The sequence below is a fragment of the Cucumis melo genome, chromosome 1 (assembly GCF_025177605.1).
Source record: "Cucumis melo cultivar AY chromosome 1, USDA_Cmelo_AY_1.0, whole genome shotgun sequence".
NCBI lineage: Eukaryota > Viridiplantae > Streptophyta > Magnoliopsida > Cucurbitales > Cucurbitaceae > Cucumis > Cucumis melo.
This window is the reverse complement of record NC_066857.1, coordinates 36775093-36795268: the sequence shown is the minus strand read 5'-3', so window position 1 is coordinate 36795268 and position 20176 is coordinate 36775093. Positions and strand designations below refer to the sequence as shown.

The 20176-nt window shown below is 33.3% G+C and overlaps 2 protein-coding genes across 2 annotated transcripts; both read right to left on the bottom strand.

Annotated features, from left to right (window-relative positions):
- Window positions 1–5635: 5635 nt before the first annotated feature.
- Window positions 5636–15861, bottom strand: LOC103500608 (cycloartenol synthase). Its single transcript, XM_008463964.3, has 18 exons — window positions 15571–15861; window positions 15151–15336; window positions 14902–14991; window positions 14211–14405; window positions 14048–14132; window positions 13235–13401; window positions 11884–12072; window positions 11554–11667; window positions 10012–10134; window positions 9814–9936; window positions 9190–9288; window positions 8189–8245; window positions 8057–8103; window positions 7827–7970; window positions 7418–7595; window positions 6767–6847; window positions 6539–6622; window positions 5636–5996 (listed from the first exon to the last, which is right to left on the bottom strand). The coding sequence occupies exons 1-18, from the start codon at window positions 15790–15792 to the stop codon at window positions 5883–5885; spliced, it is 2298 nt and encodes a 765-aa protein (XP_008462186.1). The 5' UTR covers window positions 15793–15861; the 3' UTR covers window positions 5636–5882.
- Window positions 15862–17952: 2091 nt separating this feature from the next.
- On the bottom strand, window positions 17953–20121 carry LOC103500607 (ankyrin repeat-containing protein NPR4-like). The gene is made up of 3 exons (XM_008463963.3): window positions 19616–20121; window positions 19090–19505; window positions 17953–19012 (listed from the first exon to the last, which is right to left on the bottom strand). The coding sequence occupies exons 1-3, from the start codon at window positions 20067–20069 to the stop codon at window positions 18005–18007; spliced, it is 1878 nt and encodes a 625-aa protein (XP_008462185.3). The 5' UTR covers window positions 20070–20121; the 3' UTR covers window positions 17953–18004.
- Window positions 20122–20176: the final 55 nt, after the last annotated feature.

Below are 20176 nucleotides of genomic sequence, written 5' to 3'. Positions count from 1 at the left end.
AGTATACCGAATCCAATAGTAGTAAACTAAAAAAGACATCATTTTGAAGAGTCTTGTTAAGAATTCTACATTGAAAAAAAAATCAAAGAACTTCAAATACTTTATAAGATCGATAGATCATGAAGTACTCTTCATGTTATTAATTAATTTTGAAATATAATCTTGTTTTATCAAATAAATATATAAATTGATTTGGACTGTTTTTAAATATAGCAAAATAAACCATAATTTACAAAATAAAATAAAATTTTAAACCTATTACTAATAGAGACACTAGACATCAATAATAAACTTCTGTTAGTGTGTCTATCAATGATATATTAATGTACATGATACTTATGATAGTATCTATCATTAATTTTGTTATTTACAGTAATTCTTCGATTGATTTTCTGTATGTACATTTGTTTATAGATACAAACAAATACGTTCCGTTATTATTATTCTTCAATCAATTCATTATAGTGATTAGTGGGAGGGAGTGGTCAATAACAATATAATTTTGGATTTCATATTTTCCTGCCTTTCATGACTTCTAATTTCTTCTGCCTCAAAATCCTTTACTCTAAAATACCAAACTAAATGTATTCTCTATAACTTTTTTATAATGTAGTATCCAATATCATTTTCAATTTTAAAATATCAATCACGACTATTTTTAGTGCAATAATCCCACGGTGAGAAAACAACTTTGATCATAATTCTTATTAGGACCGTTGTATATATTTTCATCGTCAACATGTTTTAATCTAAGAGATCAATTTTTTCCTTATGAATATACAATACTATAATAATTATATATGTGTTTATTCCTTACTACTTATAATATCGTACTAGCGGGGATTTGAAAATATAAAATATGTTTATATGAAAACATTCAAAATCTTAATGCAAATTAAAAATAATATAGTAAAAAAGGAATATATAATTCGAGTGACATAATGTTTGTATTAGTATCGACCTTCAAATTAGAGGATCGTTCTATTTCTCCACGTCCACAAATAATCTTGTAAATGTAAGAATCTTAGTAATAAATTATTAATGACGGCAATAGAAGGACACCTCTCAAAATAGTTCCTATGGGACGATGTTAATATGAAATGACAATGTGAATGTGCTATCAATGTAAACAAATTAAAATCATAATATATATTATAAGGTCAAACAATATCATGGATTTGAGATATTTCAATATATATATATATATATGTATATATATATATATATATATATAAAAGCTTAAGCATCTTATGATTTTTGTTTCTTGTAATATCATATTCATGTCATGGTCTTCACGCAATCAATATCCAATCTTGTAGTTATAGCAAAGCTTATGATTCCCTTCTTGATTATATACATACAAATATATATATATATACACATATTGTATGACTTTGTCAAATATATGAGTTGTGTGTATATATTATAATAATTACTTACTTTGCACGCATTTATTTTTATATTTACACTTGTTTCTTAATTAATTAGATTTTTCTCTTTGAAAAAATTAAAATTAATTTAAACAAAGCTAATTAGAAACATGAAGATATATATATCTTTTCATGTGGCCACCTACTATAAGGGTGGGAAACATGTTCGTTCGCAATAATCGTATGCTACAAAGTTTCGACCTCTAAGGCCAAAATGTTAAATAGAGTCGTTTAACACATGAGACTTTGTTACATAACCCTAAATTTCGAATCTCGAGCTATAACACCTATAGGTATCCCCATAGCATCCCAACTAACCAAGTGTGACCCCTTTTCTTTCCTCTACTTCTTCCCAAAAGAAGTCTCTTATGGGCTTCTCAATATCTTTGCAAACCGAGAAAAGTTATAAATGGAGATACCGCTCAACACTAATTTAATTAATGTCAATATTCTAGTTTTAGAGAAGAAACTTTTCCTTCCATGAAGCTAAAGGAACCATCACTAAAAGAGAGCTCTCTCACAGGCCAGTCTCCATACTTAGTCAAATAAACTTATTGCTTCATCATAGACTTCTACGAGTTAATTTCCATACTTAACCAAATAATTATTCAGTTTTTCATCAACAACGGTTTATCCCTCACTAACAATCAAAGTCTCGTATAAGTACAATGATAACTTTTTGACACTGGAGAACGACTCGGCTTACATGCACTTACACATGCTACCTATACCATACAAGTTATGGTAGTTGAAATTGAATCTTAAGTTAGAAGTTATATATAATATAATTGAAACTTGTGCCCTAAGTTGTAATTGAAACCATTGCTATAATTGAAGTTGAGTTACTCTTTAATTAAGAACTATAATGGACCCATGCATACATTTAATCTTACCCCTCCAATTATAATTACTTCTTAATTATTAGTGCTATTATTGTGCATATTTACTAATAACCCCATTATTCATATATATATATATATGTTTATAAATATCATATAACATTACCTTATGATTTGGACATTTGACCTATTATTACACATTCAACGCCGGCATCATTTTTTTTTTCCCAATCATATTTATAAAGAATGAAAATAGACCGATTTATGAGTCTCTCTTTCACTAATTAATGCTCCATTGTGTAGAATAAGTATATATAATTAGTCAACATCTCTATTATAATATTTGCTACCAACAATATTAATATTATTACCTTTTCAACTTAATTAAGCTATTGTTTATAAAATGTACTCAATTTCTTTACTAAAAAGAATTACAAACAATTAAGTTCATAGCCTTTATTTTAATGACTACGTTTAAGATACGTCTTCGATTCTCAAAACGAAATGAAATAGGTTTTAGAAACTTGCAATAATGGGTTTTTTTTATAATAAATTTAGAAGAAAAAAACACGAACTATTCATCCAATCGCAAAAAAAAATCCAATCACACTCGATTTTGTCACGAGACGTAGATGTTTTGTTTGCTTTGTTATTTTTTACAATTATATACTAACAAACATTGCCAATGCACTAAAAGGTTTATTTTGAAAGAATAATTGCAAATAATTTAAGTACGAGAAAACAAATACATATATTAATGAAACCAATGTAAAAACCAAATTGGGTTTTTAGTTTCTTATATTTAAAAATTATATTTATTCTTTTTATAACTTATTTTCCATGGTTTTCATTCAACCAACTAAACATTTTGAAACATTTGAATTGTTGAGCAAATTTAATTTCTAAATCTTAGAGACTATTTATTTAATTAGTTAATTTATTTTTATTTATTTTTTAATATTTCGCTTAGTTTTAAAAACACTAATTTATAAGCTTAGTTTTTAAAAAGAAAATAAAACCTAAATAATTATTAAGTTAGCCAATATTTATTTATTTATTTATTTATTTGAACACAACCCTACGGCATTTTATTTTATTTTAATATTTATGGTTGTTATTAATTATTATTATTATTATTATTATTATTATTATTAGTGGTATTTTAATAAAATAGGGTAAAAGGCATTTTAAATTAGCATGTGCGAGAAGTGGGAATGAAATTAAATGCTAAGGCAGATCTTCGATGTTTCTTTATTCCAATCTTATGATTTAAACGTTTTTTTTTTCTTTTAATTTGGTCAATTTGCTTCGTCTATATATATATATATATATAAGAATTTAATTAAATATCAATTACAATCCATTTGGTCTCGAAATTAGGTAATGGGCTCTACAACTATTTAATTTTGTGCCTTATAAACTAATTAATGACATTTTTCAACTTTTAATTATTTTATCTAATAAATTCAGAAATTGTTCTAAATATTGAAATAAATTTACCTAATAAATATATAATTCTAATTTTATGTCCACCTATTAGTTAAAATTGAAAATTAAAAAATATCGTATGAGACAAAAAAAAAAAAAAAAAAAGTAAATTGAAAGTTTGAGAATTGAATTTTAAAGATTGAATAGATATATATAGACTTGTAATAACTTTTAAAAATAATTTTTCAATGACGTGGGTATCTTATGAATTTTTATTTATTTATATTTATGAGATGTTACAAAATTTTGAAAGGGTTTATAGTAAGTCAAACGAGACTTTTGGTGTTGTGTAAATATAATATTTTATAACTTTATAAAGATGTAATTTGCTTTGTTATTTTTTTTCTGTTATCAAATTTGAAAAAGACATTAGGGGTAAGGTTGGGTTAGAGAGTTGAATGTATTTGTTTGTATATTGCTAATTACAAATGTGGGCATTGAATTTCTTTGCATGGACTTCCTCACCTACCGCTAACAACGACTTCTTACCTCATTCTACCTCACCCTCACAAATATATATATATTCAAACCACTACTCTTTGGTTGAGTTATACTTACTTGACTCACGGTGTACCAGTTAGGACTAAAAGCTTAAGACTTATTATTGTTTTAAAAAAAAAAATACTTAAGTGCATCTTAAGCTACACGTAAATCTCATGTTCTCTTTCTTTTATACAATATATGTATATATGAATCATTTTTAACATAAATTGTCACGTGACAGACTTTTGGTTGGGTGAAACTACGTTGCACCTAAGCTTTTTCTATCAATGATGGGTGACTAAATCATATTTTAAATGGTTGTCACTCTTGTTTGTTGTTAGCAGTATTATATTTATATTGTTTTTAAAAAGAAATATAGTAGAATATTCACATTTGCAAGAACATGTTGCTATTTTTGTTATAATAATTAATAGGGTATCAATTAAGCCCATAATGTTGACAAGTTCTTGAAAAGTTAATGTCGTGTTTCGATTTTGAATCTAAAATTGTCTTGATTCTCGATATATATCGGTATTTGTTTAGTTAAGATCTTGCGAGCGTAGAAAATTAACTTAATAAAATGTTCCCTCACTTAGCATTCTAATTTATCTCTACTTTTCGAAAACTTTAAAATCTATTGTTTGACAAAACACAGCCCATGTTCAAACAATTGGTTATAGTCATCAACTTTTTCACAAACACTTCAAGTTCAAGGTTTGTCAAGTAGACACCAAACTCAGATGAAATTTGACTTCCATATCAGTTACGTAGGTTAAAAGCAACTCGTGTTCTTTTTAATTCATCCATGGGGTAACCTAAACATGTGAGTTTAAATTTAAATGTGTTCCCTCCCAATATCTTTTTAAGTCCAATTTTAAATAAAGCATTTAGTTTTTATTACTTTTAAGAAAAATAAAATTACCTTTTTCTAGTTTTAGGATTGGTTTTTAAGAACGTGATCGAAGTAAATAACAAAACAAAAAAAAACTTAGATAAATGCTTATCAAACTATGCCTAGAATTTTTCACTAATAACCTATTTTGAAAGAAATCGATGCAATCTTATTGAATATACATGCTTGAAAAATACCTTAAATTTGAACTTTTAAGATTCATAACTTTAAAAAGTTTCTAATTTCTGTGTCTACTAGATCTCCAATATATGTCTAATAGATTCTTAAACTTTCATTCCGTGACTAATACAATACGTGTGAAACGTATATGGTATTTTAAAAAATTAATAGATAACTAGATATGAAATAGTATTTTGTCTCAAGACAAGTGTCTACACAACGGAAATTTCAGACCTAATAGACAAAAAGAAATTGAATGTTTGAGAAACAATTAACATTTTAAAAAGTTCACAAATCAAATAGACAATCTTGAGAAAACTAAGAGACTAAATACATAATTTTATTAAAAAAATTCTTATCATTTCCGTTTATTTTTCAATGCATCATTAGACTTTAAAAATAACATTACCTTAATATATCACCTAATGATGTATCAAATTGATCGAGCAAGAAAAAAGAAAATTTATTAATGTGATTGAATTTAGAGGAGCTCTAGGAAAGCACAAGCACTTGCAAAAATCTAAAAGAAGTACTTATTGTGACTCACAATGGCAGTAAAACAGTCTTTTTTTAGGAGGCTAGTAGTACCCGGCAGCGATATGCTCCAAGAGCCCATATAGGGAAAATGTTACGGTAAGCTGAATAACTAATCATGCAGTTCTTGTTAAAAACTCCCATGATATCCTGTACAAAGAGAAAAAAAACTATAAACTAACAGAGAAATGTGGCAGCAGTAATTTTAGAGAATGTTTCGGCTTAAATTCTTATGTAAAATAAATGACAAATATCAATTTATATCTTAAGTTTCGTGAGTGCATCTATGTCTCCTTTCTAGGTTTCGTTCAAACCGATATTTGCTGGCTTATAGTTAAGTCGATTGAACTTTAAAATTTTGTAAACTAAATAATTTTTAGACCCTCTAGACCTTTAGTCATCCATCTATCCATCCATGCATTGATTTTCAAATATTCTTAGATTTCTTCAAATTTTAGTTTTGCAAAATGAATAATTAGAGTAAATGCATGGATGGTTCTCAATAGTTCATGGTGTAAATTGATACAATTCTTCTAGTTTAGAGGTATAAATTGATATTTTATCTAGAATTAAATTCTATCACGTCAATGTCATGACGGAAAACAAATTCAATAATCAACTTCCAATCAATTATGGATACATTGGTAAGCTTAAAGTAATGAACTTTAACCGAACGAGTAAAGTCCAGTTACCTCTTGAGGAAAATCTCCATCTTCCATTTGAGAATTAATTAGTATCCTTGCTGCACGGTGTAATGGTGTTGGATCTCTTTCAGCCTAATCACGTGACAAAATTGTAATCGTTAACATCAGTATATCAAAAGCTTTAAGAACATCTTAGAAACTACCAAATTATGCCTAACATGCTTAATTTGATAAATTCGTTAATAGGTCTAGTGCTTATAAAACAATATTTAATACCTGCCCAGCATCGATAAGGGATAACATAGCCCAAGCAGTATTGACAAGATGTGGTCTATCGTCTTTGATATTTGTGTACACCTGTTCAAATGATAATGAGATTTCGTGAAACAGGATTACATAATACTTATGTTCCATCCAAGAAACATCATAATACAAGTCATCATCAGGAAGTCTCTGCATAGTCAGACCCAACATGTACAAACCATTTTTAGTACACTTTGGGGTAGGGGAATTTGAAACCACAAAATTCAGGCGACTAATATGCTCTTCTCATATGTCAATTGAGTTATTCTTCATTTGGGAAGTACAAACCATTTCGTGGCATAAAAGAGGAAAACTTGCCATCTTGTGATCCAGCAAGATTAGTGGGCTATCATAACTCAAAATATGAAAAGTAGCCCACATTTCCAAATGTCACTCTACTCGGGAACCTTGGCGATGACTTATGACATAAAATCAGCTCAATGTTTGAATTTTTTTAAAAAAATAGGTAATAGGCGATTTTGATCAAGTAAATCCCCCTCTTGAAAAAATGAAGAGAAGGAAATGTCCATCCTCTGAAATTAATAAAATTAAATGAGCAGAAATAAGAAAGGCGAGAAAAAAGCAGCATCATTATATTCCTGAGCCAGAGAAATTTCATACAACCTTATCTTGGCAGGAAAGATAACTTTCTCCCCAGCCGCCAGCAGGAAGTTCCTTAGACAACAGATAGTCACAAGCTTTACGAAGACTAGAACTGTTTTCGTATCTCCTTCCAGCAGCAACCAGACCCTTTATCCCGAACCAACCACCATATGTGAAGCAGACTCCCCAGGATCCATACCTATCATGTATGTAAATAGACATTATTCATGCATACAATATTAGCATAGACCGCTCACTATTAGTAGCACTGAACAATAACATTCTACTAGAATGGTCTCAAAGGGAGTTAATACTTCTTTTAAGATTAAAATCCTACTCATCGAGCAAATGAATGGTAGAATAACGGGAGCAAATGTATTAAGTTAAACAAAATAAAATTAAAAAGCATAACTATGAAATTGAAACGAACCAAGATCCATCAGTTGCTTGTATGCTTTCAATGAAGTCAGCAGCTTTAGCAATACAATTACCAATTTCATTGCTTCTATGACCCGGATATAATTTCCGGAACGCTGCAAGTGCTTGAATTGCTGCTGACGTACACTCAACATATCTATATATTCAATTGATCCAACATCAATTTCAAGATATATACAACAAAAGGCTAAATCAATGGACGTGAGCGTTTTAAAATCTTACGGGTAGTCGATGACAATATCACCAAAAGTTTCAGCAGGGTTCATCAGCTGAAAATTAAACGCAAATAATAAATATCCCATGCTACAATAAGAGGGTGAGAAAATAATGTGCTGAAGAATTAATTGTATTTACCTCCAGCCACCTGTATGATCTGGTGAGTTCATAAGTGGCAAAACCACCATCAGTATTCTGCAGGCTAATAAATTTGGATTAAAGGAAGGCTGAGACTAATGAACTTGGATTTAAAGAAAAAAACCTAGAGTGTGTTTATTGTTAAATTGAAAGAAGCCTAAAATATTTAGTATATCTTTAGATTAAAAGGACTGAGGATCTGATATATATCATACCTCCGCATCCACTTCCAACAAACACTTGTGTATTACTAAAAAAAGAAATAAAGCCGTAAACCTAGTTTACTTGAATCAGTATCTCATTATTCAGGGGAGACAATGAAGGACGAGACTCAGTGACCATCTATCACACGATTATTTATTTAATTATTTATTTTATTATTACTACTATTATTGTTATTATTATTATTATTATTATTATTATTTTGAAGGGAAATGCTGCCACACGAGAAGTTGAAGTAGGCCCAGAGGACATTCGTTCTATTTGTTTGTTTAGTTAGTTGTTTTCTGTTATTGGCATCCGAGCATTATTAACATCTAAAAAAGAGCTTGCACTTACCTAAAAGTAGGTTTTACACAAACCATTGTAAGCCACAAGGGTTAAAGATTTTATGAGATAAGAACTGTCTAAGAAAGAGCTTCATCAATTGGCATCTGAGCACAGGCTTATTGGCATAAGTAGTGGCTGACAGGAAAAGAAACCCTAGGTTCGTGGTGGTTCAGCTTGCGTTAACATGTGTTTTCAGTCAACAGAAATATTTCTCTCTCCTCTCTCCTTTAACAGGAAGGAGCTTAATCTTTTTTATATGTATTCCCTGGCTAGGTACCATGTCTTGGTTAGAAAGATTTTTATTTGTAATTATTCACTTAGTTTATCTTGCTTGATTGGACTCCTTCCTTTTAGGTAGCCTCCAATTCTTGCGGGTTTTTTTTTTTTTTTTTTTTTTTTTTGTCAATGAAAAGTTGTCCTTTTTAAAATAAAAATAAAATAACCACAGTTACCTGTAAGGACAGGATGACATTTACAGCATCATACATCCGTTCTTCATCAACCGGCTTCCCTACTATTTCTGAAGGAAGTTTTGATAATAAAACAACAGCCTACAAAAATAAACAAATCTTATTACTAAGGAAACAAATAATGGCCAGTGAAGTCTGATAATCGTTCAGGATGGTAAAAGGTGAGGCAATGCCAGAAATTCTTTTGCCCCAATCTAGTTTCATTCTCCTTTACTTGATGAGTAAAGGTGGGTTAGAGAAACCATCTCATGAAAAATTAGTATTCTTCCCCATTTAGTTCCAAACTCTAATATGTTTATACCTACATATATATGTATAAAAAAAAACTTCCATAGCTTTTTTGGGGAGAAAATTATAAGATCATTTTGATCGAACTAATTCACACCTTTTACTATTCACATAATTGACAATTGCCCTGTGTAAGTTCTACAAGTACTATTAACATATGGATTCTTAAGCTATCAAATAATATAAAAAATAAATTTAAAATATCAGGTTAAGAATAGGAGGCAAAAGTCTGATGAAAAAAAGAACTCCTGCCTTCAGGGAAGAAGTATTATCTATCTAAACTATGTTAAAAATTGATATATAAAAACAAGCCAATACCTTCAAACCTTCAGCAGTGCAGTCAGAGATGGGCCATCCATGATCAGCGGTTGAAAATGGCCACGCACCTTTTGAAATATGACGATACCAACTCTGTAAATCCCCAGGACAATCTTCTAGGACCTGCAAAGTCGAAAACTAAACACCTATACAAACAAAGAAAACCTGGAGTAGATAATAGGTTCTTTTAATAAGAACCTGGGAGTCTTTTATATACTTGTGTGCCTTTCTTAAAGTTGTCCCATATTCTTCAACAAGCTTAGTTGACATGATGGCTTGAACAGCAAATGCGGTATCCCATAACTGACTTCCATTGTAACCCTATAGTAAACGAACATAGTGATAGCAAAGGTATTAGAGGAATATTAGGGGTATATTAGCAATTAGTTAAATAGTTCGTTAGAGAAGCTCGGTTATAAATACAGCAAGCAGAAAAGAAGGGTGGTAAACAATATTTTGGGAATGTAATGTAGGGCTTGAAAGTATCTCAAGATTAGGAGGGTTCAAGTACCTCGAACACTTGGTTTATCTTGTATTTTAATTATTGTCTATCTTCCAATATATTGGAATCTACATAGACAGCCAGTTATATCTTCTGAATTTCCAAATGTTGCTAGGTGATGAAAAATCTAATAGGAAGGCTCGGATATCTCAAGCAGCTCATTCTTTCCATAATGGAACTAATCTGCTGAGAGATTATTTCCTACTGCATTGATGATGTATAGTTTTTGTCCTTTTCAATGTTCTTCTAACTTTTTAGTATTCTTGGGACTGTCAACTGTGTGCACACATTATCTGAACAATAGGAAGAAAACACAGACAAATTCTAGTCACATTCTCCCTTATAACCTATTCCCCTTCCTCTGATCCCCGGTTCATGCTTGATGAACAATTACTTTTTCTGAGAATTGACAAATGACAACAAGGATTTCTCTACCTTCAAAACTTTTAAGATACCCATCTTCTTTTGCTTCATTTTTGACATGTTTTCACGAAATAAGCCACTTTTGCTATCTATTGTCTAAGTACTAAAGACTTTGGTAGCATTTATTGAATTATTGATGGACCTAAAATATTGTACTCATGGGTGAAGGTAAATTTAATATTATACCATCTAACACTTCCCTCATTCTTCACTTGTAGGCTTGAAATATGTAGAAGACCCAACAAGTTGAAATCAATATTAATTGGGGAACAAATAATATTGTAGGGGTTTGAAAGCAAGATTTTCTGAACAATATGCTCCGGCACCATGTCAGGTCACCGGTTAACCCAAAATCTTAAGCTTATGGGGGAACCTAAAATTTAATATTATATTATCTAACAGCCTCACGTGCATCTATTAATATCGTGTTACATTTAATTTTTCAATCACAATGCCCTGTTAGGCACTTAGTAGAAATCTGATATATTGTGAACTACAAATGAGAGTTTGTATTTCTGGCTAAAAAAAAAGAAGAAGAAAAAGGTGTATTGCAAGTTTTAAAAGAGTGGATTGCAATCTTTGTTTTTTTTCCTGCGTATTTTTTGTTTTTTTCTTTTCCACATGTTTCTTTCTTTCTTCAATGAGAAATCATTCTTCTATAGAGCAAATGAAAGACTGTCTTTTTCTTATACCCATTATACCATATGTATATGTCACATCTTCTAAGACCCTGAACTCTCATAAAAGGGGAAAAAAAGTAGGAGAAAATAGAATTTATAATGTCAATGAGAGGCAATTTGACATTATTTATGAACCTGCATTTTCATCCCATCTTCAGCAAGCCAAAGGTAGTCATAAATTCTTGGGATATGCAATTTGAATGCCTCTGAATGTGGATCCTCCACCCAACAACAAAGCATGTTTAATACCTGCACAAATGAAGTAGGCAATCATGGAAACAATGATTGAACGAGGAATTCCATCTGGGTGGTGTTGAAGACCTGAAGAAAAGAACTGACCCAATTGCATCAAAGAGACCTTCATAGATGGCCACAAAATTTGTTTATATATATATATTTTCTTTTCAATATCCGAGGAAGTCTGTTATTTCTTTTAAGACATAATTTATAGTCCCTAAAGCATACCTTGTTGACAGGTCCTATGCATATATACCGAGTATTTTCATCTTCATAGTGGATATGTTGCATTACAGTCCGCAAAGCCTTTTCCCTCAGTCTTTTTGCAGGCCAACGCATAAAAAGAGGCTCATAGACATGATGCAGCGAAGCCCACAGAACATCCTGAACCAGCGGATGTGGGTAATACAGATCTTCCTAACAATAATGACAAAACAAACTGTGACTATCAAAAAATTGCATCCTTCAGAGAAAACTGGCAACAAATTTATAATCAGAATGCACGTCTAGTTCATTACTGTCAATGCACCTAAATATTTGCAAATGAACATGAATATTGTTATCTTCTCCCAAACTTTGCACCAGGTAATCATCTTATCAATCAACTAAAGAAAATATGAGAATATCTAATTAACTTGAGAAAAGAATTGCACGTACAAAGCATCCCCAAAGTACCTATTGGATGAGGCCAATTGTAAGTGATTGCTATACATTAAATTATTTGCACAAAACATCCACATTTACAAGGCATTTACCATTCCTAAAGGTTTAGGGTGATTGAATTCCTTTTCTTTTATATTGATATGATATTTTATTATTTTTAGTTTATTAATCTTTGGTTTTATTTTTAGTTTAGGTGTGAACAAGCCCTTCCTCTTTAGGTCTATTTAATTCTCTCTTTTTTTATATATCCATGAGTGTCAAGGTCAGCTTACGCGTACCTCAACTAATCTCACGGGACAATCCGCCTGACTCTACATTGGGTCTATTTAATGAGGTTAGGATTGGTTAGTTAGGTGTGAATAAGTTCTTCCCCTTTGGGTCTATTTAAAGGGGCCATTGTCATCATTTTCTTTCATTGAATAACATTGCAAGTTTCTCAAAATTCTAAATTTCTTGGGCAATGCTTGTAGAATCTTTCTTTGGTTTCCCCAGGAAAGAGAAATTCCAGCATATTCTCAAGGACACACTTGTACAACTTATAGAAAAAATCTTGTTCAAACAAGGTCGTCTCAGGCTATTCACAAATAAGTTTAATTTAGTTTTATTTTTTAAGACAATGTCACATTCCTACGAAAACACACTTTTGTGATAATGTACAATATACGGCCTTGAATTGGAATGCAGTAGACAGATCTTTTGTAATACCTGGGAGGGCTTCACTATCCTTTTCCCAATAATTTAAAGTCAAGAAATTGAAATTCTGAAGAATAATCCACTGATATGCAAATCTACCAAGAACCGAAATATGTATATTCCCAAAACCCAGACCTGAAGCTTTACTAGGACGAAGTTGAGAATTTAAAAATAAATAAATAAATAAACCTTCAGAGAGAACTTCAACCACGTCCTTACCCACCTTTGCACACTGATTGCGAGCCTCATTCCAATCAATTTCATGATAAGGGACGAGATAAAGTTCCTTCCTTAAAGATCTAATTATAGGCGTTATAGGACCAACAAATCTCTTGCCATACAGATAACACATGGGCAAGTATACCATTCGGCAGTGACACCACATCCTTCCTATTAAATAAACCAACAAGAATTAGCAGCCGTGAACAAGTGAAAAAATTACTATAAAAACATCGACAAGAAGACAAAAAAGGGGGACATTAGAATTGGACTTAAATAGTTCATGCTCCAATGGTAAACATAAAACAATGAATATGACAATCCATGTGTAAATAGAATATCAGAATCAACAAGGAAATTGTATTTAGGAATAAAACTCGAATTGTACACTAATTTCTGCCTTAATTTAAACAAATTACGAGGAAAATTGAAATCTTTAGTGTAAAGAAGACGTGCTCATATGGCTGGTGAAAAGGGGTACTTCTGTTATTTTTCCAATCCAACAGATTCTGCAATGCTCTTGGATTTTGCAAGGGTGTTTAGGTTTTTTCTGTTTCTTGCAAAATAGAGCCTGATCATGACATTTCCTCCAAACTTTAGTAGCTGTAGTATGCTAAACAAGTCCTCTTTCAAAAGGTAGATTAGGCTCTGCTTGAAAGTTAAAAGAAAACACATAGAGACACACACACAAAGATTACATTGGAAGCAGCCACTATGGGTGGAACAATGTCCTTTGAATCACCATTTTAATAAGAACATGTGTTTCTGCTTGAATAAGCTGATCATGTTTAATTAACAAAAGAAAATGATGATTGACCTGGATGAAAAGGGAGAAGATAAGGCAAGAGCCATAGTTCTGGAGGGAGTGGATTATTTCCAGCCCATTCATATACTCCAAGTACCTATCATCAGCAAACATTAATTACACCAACTATTGATTTTAGATCATAAATCAAAGAATCAGAGACTTGAGACCATACTGAAAGCCACATTTTCCCCCAAGAAGTAATTGCAGTTGCACCACCGTGATCCAAGATCCATTTCCGTGCATTCTCTACACCACCCTGCCCATCTTCAGCTTCTTCGCCAAGCAATCTCAAAGTAACATAACTCAGCACAGAACCAAACATAGTGCTTGGGCCCTCAATATGTAAACCCCAACCCCCATCTCTATTCTGCATTGACATAAATCATCCTATTAAGTTATGGAACTCATTTCCACATGCTATGGATCTTCATATTAGTTCTGTTTGGTTGATTCTACACCATAACTCTAAAAAATAAGCAATCTACTAGGCATAATAATTATTCTTTTTGCAGTAAAATATCATCAACATGAAATAGAAGTTGGACAAACAAACGTTAAGCAATTCCTTTCCCTTTTTTCTTTTTGATATCTATGAATTTCTGGACCCACACCTGAACTATTTTGACGGGGCAATTACTTCCTACATTCTCGTCAAGAAAACTGGTGAAACATTAAATTTTGCGGAAGCAACCACTATCAATTTAACCCGCTCCCTCTAATCTCTCCACTGTTCACATAGGCTCTTGTTGGCTATTAATCCCAACCATGGTGGTTAAACACAAATAACGCTTGATTTAAACAGAAAAAGTACTCATTAAGATTTTAGGCCACCAAAAGGTAAAAACAAAGAGAAAAAATCTTGCCTGATGATTGTATAGGTATCTGCAAATCTCACGTTGGTGTTCTGTAGATAAGACAGCATTCAAGGCGCCTGTAATGGAAAGAGTAATGACCTGTAATGATAAACCAACATAACATTTTACGTGGTTAACAATGCAGTAGAACAGTGCTATATCATACATGTTCCTCGGAAGCTCTAAACATAGATATACTAAACCAAATTCTAAAAAGTTATATACATTGCAAATGCTGCTTCATAAAAATTCTCTTACCAAACCAGGAAGTAGAAACATTGGACCGCCATAGTCTCCAGGCCAGTGACCATCATCTGCCTGGATTGTTGAATAAAAATTCATAGCCCTTCTTAGTGTCTGCGTTACTGCCTCCTCTACCACGTCTTCTTTCTCTTTAACTTTGATTTGCGGTAAATTGACAAAGGATGAATTCTCCTTGGCAAACTGCAATTGAAAAATCAGAAATTGATAACTAGAACCCCTGATCCAAAATGTAGTTAAAAACAATACTAAACACTAAAGATCCCTAAAACCCTCTAGAAGTCCTGTACTAGGAAACCACCATAACTAGTGACTTTCAGTATTAAAATGATGTAGCAGACTTGGTTTTTGGACAAATTAGAGAAAAGGGGGCATGGATCAAGGAAGTGTGAAGATGAAATTTGAAAGCTGAAGGACCTGCATACGCATGAGGATATCAGAACTATGCTTCTTCTCGAATCTGTGATCGTAGAAGTGCTGGCGAGCATTTTGTATCTGTTGAAGATCTTCCGGTGAGCCGAGTTCGGGATGAAAATGCCACACTTGGCGGCCGACGTGGTTGTTGAGGGTTGAGAGCCATCGGCCTGCGTTAGAAGGATCTGAAGGTACGGTATCGGCCCCAACTTTAAGCTGCCACATTTTTTGGTTGAATTGTAAGAATTGTAAGAGTTTTGGTGTGGCTGCTGTCCTGTATTTATGAACAAGAATCCAGCCACGGCGCCAACTGATGAACACGTTGGCCGGTTTTTAAGCAAAATTATATTGACCCGAACCGATATGGACCGGTTCGCGTCGGTCCACTGTTTGGCCGAAATTAACCCTAAACCCATTCCTTTTAATTGTTTGTGATTATGATAATTAATCATCTTATTGTCATTAATTAAATGCTTTCATAATAAAGACTTTTCAAGTCGTAACCATCAACTTAATTAATTAATTCTTATTATCACTAATATGCTTTTCAAGTCCACCCAGCTGTCTTCATTCCAAACGGAGAGCTCTCTCACCGGCAACCGCCAACCGCCAACCGCCAACGGCTACTTTATATATATATATCAAAAGAACAATCCCGTTCTTCTCATTTCTCCTCCTTTCACTTCCACTTGTGCTTAACACTCTCGTCTCTAAGGTACCATTTTTCTTTCCCTATATTCTCTTGGTTTATGTAGGTTATGGCATTACTGCATTTTACGTTATTGGAGACCGATTGTTAGGTTGAAGTTGCAAGTTTATTTGAGATAAAGATTATTGGAGGTTTCATCTAGATTGTTAGCCAAATTTGGCAGAAGAAAATAATTGCCAAAGTTAGTGTGGTTTCTGAGGTTATGGGTTGCACTCAATTGTCTAGAATTCTTCATGATGTGCATATAATGGACTACACTGAAATTGATATAGATATGTATTTTGATTCTTGTTGTTTCCTTGAATATAAACGAAAATTCTTTCTCAAACGTTTCTCTTAATTTTATTTTTTTTTTCAAAAAGTTTTCCTCTAAGAAGTTTTCTAAAAAATGCTCATATTTCTTTTTCAAGCTCTGTTTACAGAATGTTCTCTCAAACTTTTTTACCTTATTTGCAGGCCTTTTTCCGTACAACTTTTTTTTCAAAAAGGTTTCTCAAAAAACTTACAAAATCTCCTTCAAAGACATTCTTCTAACTTTTTTCTTTTCAGTTTTGCTTTTGCAAAATTCTTCTCGTTCGAACCTTTTCTCTTGCTTTTTCTTTCCAGAAAACTCTTTTATAAGAAGAGCCGAGGGCGTTGGCTGCGTGCCAGGCAATGAGCGGCATGGCACGAGCGGTCAAGCAAAGCTTAAAAAAGCTCTTTACAAAATATTTCACTTGAAATTCTGTTTACAAACTCTTCTCAAAGTTCTCTCTTCAATTTTGGGTGTACAAAAAGAAAATACATTTCATAAAACTTTCAAAGAACTCCAAGAGCGTGGAGGCTTCGGCCGCGAGCACCAAGCAATGAGCGGCAAGGCAGCATGCACACATTGTGCGCGGGAGATGCTGCCTTGGTGCTCGTCCTGGCACAAGCAGTCAACATTTTCTTTAATCAACTTTTTACAGGATGTCGTCTCCAACTTACTTTTCTTCATTTCTTTTCTAAAAACTATTTCCAAAACATATTTTCAAACCTTCTTCTCTTCGATTCAGTTTTGTTTTTGCAAATCATTCTCTTTTCCAAAACGTTTTCTCAAACTTTCTTCTCTTTCATTCTTCTTTGCAAACCCTCTTTTCAAAATCTCTTTCCAAAACATTTTCTCAATGTTTTTTCTCTTCAATTTTGTTTTTACAATAAAATTGTGATTTCCAAAATATTTTTTCATACTTTTTTCTCTATGATTTTCTTTTTTTTGCAAAATTTCTCTCCTTTCCAAACCAATTTTCTCAAAGGGTGTTTGAAGGATTCAAGTAAATATCATTGATCAAACGACACACGAGTCCTAGACTTGGTTTTGTTTTATCATACTTTTTTCTTGTATGAATTGAGAGTAGGAGACTTGAATCATGAATCTTTTTATTCACTTACAATGACGTCAATAAAACTAAACTCTTGTTGGCTTTTTCATCGAACATTCAACTTGTAAAGTGAGTTCCATTTGATTGTGTTTGTTGTTTAATTATCTAAGTTCTGCGATCTTAATGAAACTTAGTTCCATAATCTGACTCTTCGAAAAAAAGAGTCATCGATTCAATTACATGAAATTCAATCGACCATTTTTTTACTAACTTTCTATTATTTATTATTTTGATTTAGTTACATATGAATCTCATTTTCTGATTATAAAAACAAAATAGTCAAAATTTATATTTACTCCAATAAAAGAAAAGTATTGATCATAAAGGTTTAGAAAGAGCGATATCCTCTTTCACAACAATGCTCAATATCAGAATTCAAACTCTCTACATCTTCCATTTCCATGGCGGATTCCTCTTTACTTTCCCTAATTCTCATCCTTTTTCTCCTCTTCAATTTATGCAAATGGTGTTCAATTAACATCACACTTAACCCAATAAATACAGTCCCCAAAATACCCCCACTCACCGCCACAACCACCACTGCCACCCATTTCCCTTTCCCTCCTTCCTCTTCATCGTGTGGGATCACTACCCATATCGCCGCCACGTACCCCGTCGCCATAAACGCCGCCGCCGCCCACATCACCTTCTGCGCCACCGCCACCACCAGAATCTGCGGCTTCCGCCGGAACGGAATCACGCTGATCAAAACGATCACAAGGGCCAAGGAAATGAACAGAGCGACGACGTTGCATACGGTGAAGATTTTGAAAGCTGTCGTGTCGCCCACCGTGGATTGACCGAGTTTTTTCTTACTTTTCTCGTCAACTTGTTGGTTCACTCCGCCCGGGGGGTTTATCCCGGCGGCGAATGTGACGGTTGCGATTAAAATCGAGACTAAAACGATTGTGTTTCTTGCGTTTTGGAGGCCTTCCGTGTAGATTTTGACACGCTGCCGTTTCGCGGGGGAGGAGCTGTAATTGGTTGTTGTAATTTGGGGCGATTTTTTAGGATTAGATTTTTTGGATTCGGATCGGATTGGGGTTGTTGGGGGGAGAAGTTCTTGGCTTTTGTCGTCCACGTGACTCCACCAGGAGGGGCTGGAGGAAGATGCGGCCGCGTTGGTCCGATATGTGGAGGATATTTCTGTGGTGGTGTCTTGTGAAGGGGATAGAATTTCGGCGTTTCTCCGGCCACCCGATTTGATCAGAAGGTCTTCGAGTCGGCGAATTTCGGGTGTGTCTTGGGTTTGGTCGAGTATGTCGAGGGCGGTTTGGCCTCTGTAGTTTCGGGAATTTATCTCAACCCCTGTTTTTCTGATTAGATACTCCGCTATCTGCAATCAATATATATATTTAAGATGGCTCGTTCAAGTTTTGTATATATGAATCAAGACGACATTATATTAATCACCTGATATCGATGTCCGGCGATAGCCAGTTGAAGCAGAGTGTTACTATAACGATCGCGAGAGTGCAAGAGGTTGCCTCCATTACAGACATGGAACAAGTACACAAAGGCATCGTATCGACCATACCGAACAACGAGATGGAAGACAGTTTCTCCTTCTTTGGTCGATTGGTAAAACGCGGAAGACGCCATCAACAAGAAATCTTCAAGAACTGCAACTTTCCCGTTCATGGCGGCCAAGTGCAATGGCGTGTACCCGTTCTTGTTGTAATGCATCGCCATGTTTGCATCTCGTTGTAGTAATGTCCATACCATCTCTCTTACCCCTTTGCTGCAAGCAATGTGCAACGCCAAGTTTCCGTTCAAATCTGCCATTTCTGCTACTCTTGGACTTGCATTTACTAGCTCTCTTACTACATCTGTCGTTCATAAACCTCAAAAAATTACGTAAAATTCAAATGCTGAGAGTAAGAATGAAACTTGTAAATGGTTTTTGACAAAGCAAGTTTTAAATGTGAGTTGTATGTACCTGTGTGTCCATTGGAGGCAGCAACATGAATACAAGTTTGATCATAAGCATTTTCTTCCAAACAACTTGAAATTCCAATTTCAACCAACAAAAAGTTCACCACATCAAGATGACCGTTGGAACAAGCAACAAAAAACCCACTTAAATTCTCAATATTCCGTTTATAAACAACCCCACGATTGGTTTCAAAAAGCACTTTTACAATCTTCACATGTCCATATCTACAAGCTTCATGAAATGGCGTTTCCATGTTCTTGTTCTCTGCCACAACCATCTCAGGACATAACTCCACCACTTCCTTCGCCATCTCAACATGTCCCAATCTCGACACGAGATGCAACACCGTGTCCAAAGCCTCCTCGGTTCGTTGCCATATGATCGTTTCATTATTCTCTTTCACTAAGCTCAAAAACCCTGCATTCGTCTCGATCGCTTGAATGAGATCCTGATCCATACTAAACGAATCAGTTGAAGTAGACAATAAGAGATTGAATGAAGGAGGACTAATGGAGGAATGAGAGGTTTTTATCGGTGGAAGTTTGGTAATGATCCATCAATCAA

Excerpts from the sequence above, each read along its gene's own strand:
- LOC103500607 (XM_008463963.3), bottom strand. The coding sequence starts at position 20,069 with ATGGATCAGGATCTCATTCAAGCGATCGAGACGAATGCAGGGTTTTTG. Across the intron at positions 19,506-19,615 it reads TGCCTCCAATGGACACACAG|ATGTAGTAAGAGAGCTAGTA; the intron begins GTACATACAACT and ends TATGAACGACAG. Across the intron at positions 19,013-19,089 it reads TCGCCGGACATCGATATCAG|ATAGCGGAGTATCTAATCAG; the intron begins GTGATTAATATA and ends TATTGATTGCAG.
- LOC103500608 (XM_008463964.3), bottom strand. The coding sequence starts at position 15,792 with ATGTGGCAGCTTAAAGTTGGGGCCGATACCGTACCTTCAGATCCTTCT. Across the intron at positions 14,406-14,901 it reads GATACCTATACAATCATCAG|AATAGAGATGGGGGTTGGGG; the intron begins GCAAGATTTTTT and ends ATGTCAATGCAG. Across the intron at positions 13,402-14,047 it reads TCTTCTCCCTTTTCATCCAG|GAAGGATGTGGTGTCACTGC; the intron begins GTCAATCATCAT and ends TTTATTTAATAG.